Source organism: Carassius auratus, chromosome 24 (assembly GCF_003368295.1).
Source record: "Carassius auratus strain Wakin chromosome 24, ASM336829v1, whole genome shotgun sequence".
Lineage (NCBI taxonomy): Eukaryota > Metazoa > Chordata > Actinopteri > Cypriniformes > Cyprinidae > Carassius > Carassius auratus.
This window is the reverse complement of record NC_039266.1, coordinates 15081418-15089864: the sequence shown is the minus strand read 5'-3', so window position 1 is coordinate 15089864 and position 8447 is coordinate 15081418. Positions and strand designations below refer to the sequence as shown.

The 8447-nt window shown below is 37.3% G+C and overlaps 1 protein-coding gene across 1 annotated transcript; it reads left to right on the top strand.

Annotated features, from left to right (window-relative positions):
- The first annotated feature begins 3699 nt into the window (after positions 1-3699).
- On the top strand, positions 3700-4892 carry LOC113042756 (eotaxin-like). Its single transcript, XM_026201772.1, has 3 exons — positions 3700-3990; positions 4140-4257; positions 4435-4892. The coding sequence occupies exons 1-3, from the start codon at positions 3930-3932 to the stop codon at positions 4619-4621; spliced, it is 366 nt and encodes a 121-aa protein (XP_026057557.1). The 5' UTR covers positions 3700-3929; the 3' UTR covers positions 4622-4892.
- The last annotated feature ends 3555 nt before the right edge of the window (positions 4893-8447 follow it).

Below are 8447 nucleotides of genomic sequence, written 5' to 3'. Positions count from 1 at the left end.
TATACCCCCTCCCAACTGACCAGGCTATAGGTGCAGGATGGTTGTGGCCAGAGTGCAGAAAGTGGGTAGAGGGCACAAATGAAGTTGACTAGCAGGAACAACCTCTGTTGGCTTAGAAAGACAGATAGGATCAATCTTCAAGAACAAAACTGAAAGGAACAAGATTTGGGTGGAACACAACCACTAGGAACATCATCCAAGGCTCATCAGAAACAGCTGAGAACTGGTCTGATCTCTGAGGACAAAACTTGACTAGCAGGAACCACCACTGTAGGCTCAACAAAACGACAACAAATCTCTAGGTGGACAACCTTAGACAGGAACATTTTATATGGCCACAACTTGACAGGAAGGAACTCTGTCTGTGGCCATGGCCTAACTGTTGGGAACAACCTGATGAAAACCTTATATGGTCAAGACATGAAAGGTAGGAATAACCTTTCTCTTAAGGCATGACTTGACAGATATAAATAGTCTCCATGAACATGATGTGACATGACTTTAGGGACAATTTCTGTGGATTTGACATAACAGGCAAGACAGTAACAAATTCAGTGGGTGAAAAATGACAGGCAGGAGCAATCACAATCACAATGAAATAACTTCTGTAGGCGTGGCATGACAAGTTGGAACAGTCTGTGGCATAACGTCTGTTTATAAATCAAATAGACTGGGTGGCTTAGGAAAACACTTCATAACTGTAACTTTACTGCCATTAGAATGGGTGTAGCAGTCTGGATAAACTCAAGATTGCCTGGAACTGACTTGACTGACACTGATAGCTCCAGTGGTCTTGGCCAACTCAGAGGTGTCTAGAACTGGTTTAACTGAAGCAAGGAAGATCACAGCAGACTGGTCACCTTAGGCATGATTGGAACAGATTTAACTGAGGCTAGGATGGCTGCAGTGATCTGTCAACTCAGGAGTGTCTTAAACAAGTTTGACACAGTGATGGCTGCAGTCAGTCAAATCTGGAATAACTGGAACAGACTTTACTAGGGCAAGGATAGCCACAGCAGTCTAAGTCAACTCACGAGTGTGTGGAACTGGTTTGACCGTCCCAAGGATGGATGCAGCAATCTCAGGCTACTCAAGGTGTCTGAAACTAGCTTGACTGCTGATTTATCAGGAGGGACATAGGTAAAAGATGAGACAGTTAATACCGGAATGGCCTCAGACATCAACTGGCAGAAGAGCTGCAGAGGAAACAGCAAGACTGTGCAGATGGGGAGGACAGTGCAAGGCACCACAAAGCTGAGCTCAAGTACTTGTTGACCACAGACTGAAGTGGACCATGTGCCAGGCAGGGGGAACCAGCAGGCAGGATTTCATAGGAAACAGGTCAGGAAAGTACAACAAGACAAAAAGGAAATAATTACTTATTTAACCAACACAAACTTAAAATATCAACCAAAAATGCTAACAAGACATCAGGACTAAAAGAACTAGATGAATACTTAAAATCAAAAAGTCAAAACAGACAAAATCCAAAAACAAAGACCAAGGCTAGAACATAGAATTACAAGGGGCTAGACAAGATAATCCAGGCAAGGGGTAAGGAACACATACTTAGCCAAAGCCACAGATAGCATGAAGATGAGGGTGAGCATGACCACAAACAGGCAGAATTAAGAGGACAAGGGGAACTTTAGGGGTGAAAGCATGCAAGGAACAGGTGAGCAAAATTAGACCAACAAGGACTAGTCAAGGGCTAAAAAGTGCATGGTAAAGAGGAAACAAGGAGGGGTTAGAGAGGCATATGGCTGAAAAAAACAGCAACAAACCCATGTGCTGACACACAAGACAATAGACATGGGAAACAAAGACCCCTTGCATGATGCATAGAACTCCCCTTGGTTTGAGAAGAGGTGGAGTAGATCACAGGGTGTGTTTGTTGAGAAAATGTGGGTGCTTAGATTAGAATAGACTGGTTGACAATGTGTTTTCTAAACTAAGTCATGTGCATGTCTCATGTTTTCAGTAGAGCAAGGATTTAAATGTAAAGCATATTGACATTTTTTTTTTTAGCCAGTTAATGCATGAATTTACAGATATGTCTATATCTGTACGGTTCTAAAGTGAGTGGTTCTTCTGAGCAATTTTTATTCAATAAAAGCAGGTCAGGTTTTTGTGGTGTGGAATGATGGTTGCATTTGTATTACATTTACATTTATTCATTTAGCAGACGCTTTTATCCAAAGCGACTTACAGATGAAGACAGTGGAAGCAATCAAAAACAACAAAAAGAGCAATGATATATAAGTGTGTGGCGAGTGGGGTGGGGCCGAGAGGCGTGGGAACGAGGAGTGAGGCCAGGTGTAGTGATTGGAGATGAGCTACACCTGCGCCCCACCGCCAGTATCGAGTCCCACGTAGGAGATGGAAGGATATAAAACTGGAGTGACGACCGTGAAGGACGAGAGAGGACCAGGCCTGGGATATTATTTTATGTGTTTGGTTTTTATTTGTGCGCGTCAGTCGGCGTGAGGGGCTGACGCGCTGTTTTGTTTATTTTTGGATTATTAAAGTATGTTTTGATTGTGCGCCGGTTCCCGCCTCCTTCTTCCCGATGTATATGGAGTTTTTATCGTTACAAAGTGCTATAACAAATCTCAGTTAGGTTAACACAGTACACGTAACATGGGATTTTAACTAATATAATAAATAAAAAGAAAACAGATAGAATAAAAAATAAAAGAATAGAGCAAGCTAGTTAGAGGTCTTTACACATACACACACACATACATATACAATTGCATAATAAATGAAAAGAATAGAATAGAAATACAAAAAGATTAGAAAGGTAGTTAGATTTTTTAAAGAATAGAATTAGAATAGTGAGTGTTAAAGTTAGAGGGTCAAATAAAGATTTGTATACTAGTATGCAACAATACAATGATATTGGTCAAACTGGCCATTAGAAGGATCCTGTTCTGTAAACAAAGAACAATGTCTGTCCTTCCAAACGACTATTTATTACCTTTGGAGAGTATGTTTCCTATCTCTTACAGTACAGACACATGATAGACCTTTTTCATAAAAATAATTTGCGACAGAAAAATGAAATTACATTACTCATCAGCGACAATTTGCTGTTTTTGAAGCAGTTTTACTTGCTCAGATAATTCATTCATGCTTAATCTCTCTCCTTCATAACTGCTTATCAGTGGCTCAAACCTTCATCATTAACTCTAAAATGATGTTTTGCAATTACCATATTTTACAATTCTGAAATTTGAAGAAAGCATTGAGCTGGATTGCATTTCTGCAATATTTCTGGATTTCTGGATATTTCTGTCAGTCGTTTAACAATATCATTAAACAGTTGTTAAATGTTAACAGTTTTGCTACTTCCATCTTACCTCGCTCTCTTTCAATGGTAAACAGACACTTCACCCTGGAATTTGCACTCTTTTTCACTATTTCTTTGATTGGCCAGCTCAATCATTTTGACATTGTTGAGCATCCATAGACAGCTGTGTAACTTGTTGTACCATTTTGATAAGTTCTAGATTTGGGGGATACTTGTCCCCCTTAAGTGGCTATAATGATTATGGCCTCATTCTATTAATTTTCTTATGATCATAAAGGAAACATAGTGAAGCATTGCATGTAACTCAAGTTGTATGCATTATCACTAGTCATAAAAGTGTGCAGTTCTTATCTATAGTTGTTCATGTATTTTCGCAATGCAACTCCATTCATCTACAGTAGCTACCCACGTTGTGGCAAGCTGTGTAGTGGCTTTTTCCACTCATCAGATGGAGGCTCATTCGAACACATTCTCTCACATACACAATACCCATTTTGGAGGTTGAGGTTTGTGTGTGTGTGTGTGCATGTGCACAAAAGAGTGGAGAAACTGAAAGTGAGAAATATTAAGGTTATGTAAGGAGTAGTTTCAGTTAGTGTCTCTTTGTACAGCCGTCATGAGGTCGCTCGTCTGTCTTCTTTTCTGCCTTGTGCTGTTTCTGCTCTGCCTTACTGCAGGTGAGTTTAAGTTTACATTTTGTTACTCATTCATGATTCCTGGAAAGGGTTGGTGTGTTTTCAATTTGAATGCTTAAATAAATCAGAAGTTAAAGTCCAGAAACTGTTTAATATTTCAAAAATAAGTGCGGTTTCTTTTTGTCATACAGAAGCAAGTCATCTTTCTTCAACCTGCTGTTTGAGGACAAGCAAAGACAGAATACACAAAAACAGAGTGTTGAGTTACACAGTTCAGAGAGCAGGAGTGTGCCCTATCAACGCAATTGTGTAAGTAAAGAAATTCCCATACTTGATGTTTATTCAGTTTTTTTTTTGATGAAGTTACAAATTAATTAAAAACAAGTTGTAAAACTAAAGTTGACAGGGCTTACAGTGCTTTAAATAGTAATTTAGCATCCAAATAAAATTGATTTTTACCATTATTTTCATTGTTTATCTTCTTAGCTTGTTGACTGTAGGAAGGAAAATTAGGTGTTTTGATCCAGATTCAGAATGGATCAAAAAAATTATAAGAACGGTGGACCAGAAAAAAACGACTGATCCAAAAGCCTTGCCAAGCCAAAATGCCAAGAGACGGAACAAAAATAACAAAGGAAAGAGACGCAGACAAAAGAATAAAAATACATTTTGAGTTGTTTGTTTACTTTTGGAATGTATTGTTTGACCTGCCAGCTGACATAAACCTTAATTTGTAAGATGTCAAAAATAAGTATTCACAACTGTTTTATGCTGAGTGTGTACATTATCAATCTCTTTTGAAATGAATTTATTCTGCTTCACAGATTTTATAATCTCTAATCAAGAATGTATTTTTGTTTTCAATGTTTGTATATTTTTTTTAGAAACATTTAATATTGCAAAATGCATGTTGTTGTGCAGATTTGATTTTGGAATTATTATTAAATACATTAAGAAAGAAAAATATAACGACCAGGAACTTCATTTCTGTTCATTTTATTCTTTTTCTTTTAAAAGAAAAAGTAAACTGACTAAATATCTGATGTATATTTATATTTCAAATAATATTTAAAACATTACAGTATGAAAGAGTGAATGCTTTAACCACAAAGCCACATGGTTTCAGGTCTGTTTCAGGAACACCTGATAGTCTCTTTTTCAACAAGCAGGAATCGAATCCTCTTAGGAAAGATTCAGAAGCAGAAGAAAGATATCTGCATCTTTAAACACTAATACGCAGAACACAGTATGCTTTCATGCATTTAGTTAATTGTCAGGTTCATTGTACGTAAATAGCGGACTTGTTGCTTGCTTTCATGAAATATTGTTTTAATATTGACCACCAGGTGGAGTTATATGACAGAAGATACAAAATTCCACCATAAATGAAGCATTGGTTTTTAATGTTATAAATTATTCTCTTCTGTTGGCAGCAAGTGAAGTCTCAGTGATCATTTACAGTTCAGAGTTAATAATAATGCTGTGTACTAACAGTTTGTCTAGTTGTATGCCTTATTTTAAATGGTTTCACTTCTCTTGTGTGAAATGCCTTTCATAAAATTGAGGAGTAAGCCTATAAACTATAGACATGCCTTGAAACAATTACAGTGTTTTAGTATGTGCATCTGAATGCATTGACAATAATAGCAACAACTAATTATGCTGTTTTAATTGCTAAAAATAGAGGCTTTTATGTAACATCCTTTTGAGACAGGCATTTTAAGAAGAATGTCTTTCTGGACAGGAACTTGAAGCTTGTCAGGGTTTCTGCTTTTTGTTTGTGGTGAGTTTCTTTATGACTGTGAGCACTTCTCAGCTTTACTCTTAACTCTGTAACACTTTTTTAGCCTCTTTTTATGATGTCCATTCTCCTTGTCTTTAAATGTCCTTCAATCATGTGAAATTGGGGGTTTGCTATAGAAGAAGTGTGTGTAGTGTGAATGTGAGCGTATGCACTTGGAGGAAGGCTGGGTAAAATTAGACACCTGCTGCTTCACTGTGCTCTCATCAGAGTGTGTGTAATGTGGTGGAAAACACACCTGCTCCCTGTCAGAGGGGCAACATGGACGCCGGACTCGCAAGACCGCAGATAGACAACTTTGGAAAAAAGGATGCACATGGTGTTACAAATGATTTACCAAGAGGGTAAAATGTGTCCAGAAAGCCTGGACAGAAGGAGAGAATGCTCAAATAAAGAGGTAAAATGACAGTTTCACTTACAAAAAAAAAAAAAACATTGCATGATATCACCATTTAAAAAACAAACAAACATGATAACACAGTAATGTTTTTTGGGATCCAGCAGTACATATAAATTTCATGAGTGAATACAGTACTGGTATTAGCATCACTTGCCATCAAATATTGTATATTGTAGAAGTTTTTTTTTTTTTTTTAAAGAAGTTAATACTTTTAATTAGCAAAGTGGAAAACATGGAATGGATCAAAAGTGATAAAATGAAGGAAAAAAAAAAATTCATGAAATGCTTTTAAATAGATTCTATTGATCAAGAATCATGGAAAGAATGTATCATGGTTTCCAAAAAACAAATAAGAATACAGTAACTGTTTTCAACACTGATGACAACAACAACAACAATTACTACTACTAGTAAGTGTTTTTTAGTCAGCATCTTAGAATGATTTCTGAAGGATCATGTGACTGAAGACTGAAATAATGGCTGCTGAAAATTCTGCTTCGTCATCAATGGAATAAATTACATATTGTATACATATTTAAATAGAAAAGTTATTTTAAATGTTATAATATTTTTAATTTTACTGTATTTTGATTTTAAAGAAATGCCTTTTTAGCATTAGAGACCTTTCAAAATCACAAAACTTTGAACAGTAATTTATGTATTTCAGTTTAACAGGTATCAACATATGATAATATTGTAATGAATTGTAATTGTGATAAAATATAATTTATATTATATTAATAATTAATTAATATTTGCTGTTCATTGCACCATTAGACAGACAAAGGCTGACCTTATCCCTTCTGACATCTCAGATTCTGGAGAGACAATGAGTGTTATCATTGCAGGTTATGAATATTGACTATGTCCTATAGATCGATACAGAGACCTTTCACATATACCACAGCTATAATACAGCACAGATGAGGCCGCTCCATCATTTTCTCTCAGGTCACTCAGGTAGAACGCAGAGACTTAAAGGCGTCTGCGCGTCTGCACTCTGTTTGACTGGACATCCCTGTCTCATCAACGTCCTGGAACCATATTTAGACATCTTTAATAAAACACAGCACAGGTCTAATGCCAAAACAGCAGCAAGATTCTCAGTCTCATTGCCTAAAAGGCCTCTTTAGAGGAAATGTTGGTGTCATGACCATACAAAAGACTACAAAATGTAATCTAACTTCTGGGTTTGATTCACATCATGGTGTCTTTTTGCTCCTTTCTTTCTCTTGATTCCTTTTCCCGAGGCTGGTGTTAAGAGGCTGCGGCGAAGAGATAGGAGTCTGGAGTTTGCTTAAGGGATTTTCAGTGTTTTAAATAGAGAGGTTAACAGGGGTCATGGCAGACTAGTGACGTTTTGGGGCAGAAAGCCCAAGCTGTGTGCGTCTGATTAGGAAACAGTCTATATGTTGAGGATTTGAGATTCTGTCAAGGGACCTGGTGTGTTTAGGAAGAGATGGTGTTAATAAAGTCAACATTTGGCAAAAAATATTAACATCCCGAGAGAGAGAGGTCAAATAATGTGTGTTAAAGATAAGAGTTAATTTTCACTAGATGCAATAAAAGCGGTGTGAATGCAACACAGAAATATCTGCTATGCAAAGCAATATATCTAATCCTATTGCTGCAGCAATAAAAAATGTGATGTTCACATTCCAGGCGTATGCATTCTTAAAAATATCCCTCATTCTCTTGTGTATTTTGAGTCACTGTATTCCAGAAGCCTGAAGTTGCATAACTCTGAAGGAAAACCCTGCATCTTGACCTACTTAAAGAGACCGTAAGAATCGGCTGTAGCCTGTTTAATGTCGTCCCGCTCTGCAGCTGAATGCATGCTGGATGTGTTATCACTAAATATTGATTCAATTAGGTAGAGCAGCTGTTTGATAATGAGATCTCAAATAATTACAAAGACTAATTTGCACCGGAGGATTACGGATTGATCCGTTTCTCTGCCTTGAAATGGAGAGAAGCGGGATTCTTTTTTGGTGCATCTTTGACAGGGACGATGGAAGCAGAAACCCAGTGAACCCGAGTGATGTGCAACATCACAGAGCCAGTGCTGCAAAAACTTGGTTATTATATAACCACGCCAGAGGGATTGGAGTCTTTTCTCTCCTCTGTGATCTAAAAGAGACATCCAGTGCCCTCTAAAGCATTGCAGAAGAAGACATATTCAGAAACATTACAAAATAAACAACTCTGACAAGGTTTTGTTCTTCCAGGGGTGTGTTGTGTAAGTGTCTGAGGAAGTGCAACAGAAAGAAAAAGTGATGGAGATGGTTTTGGTAATGT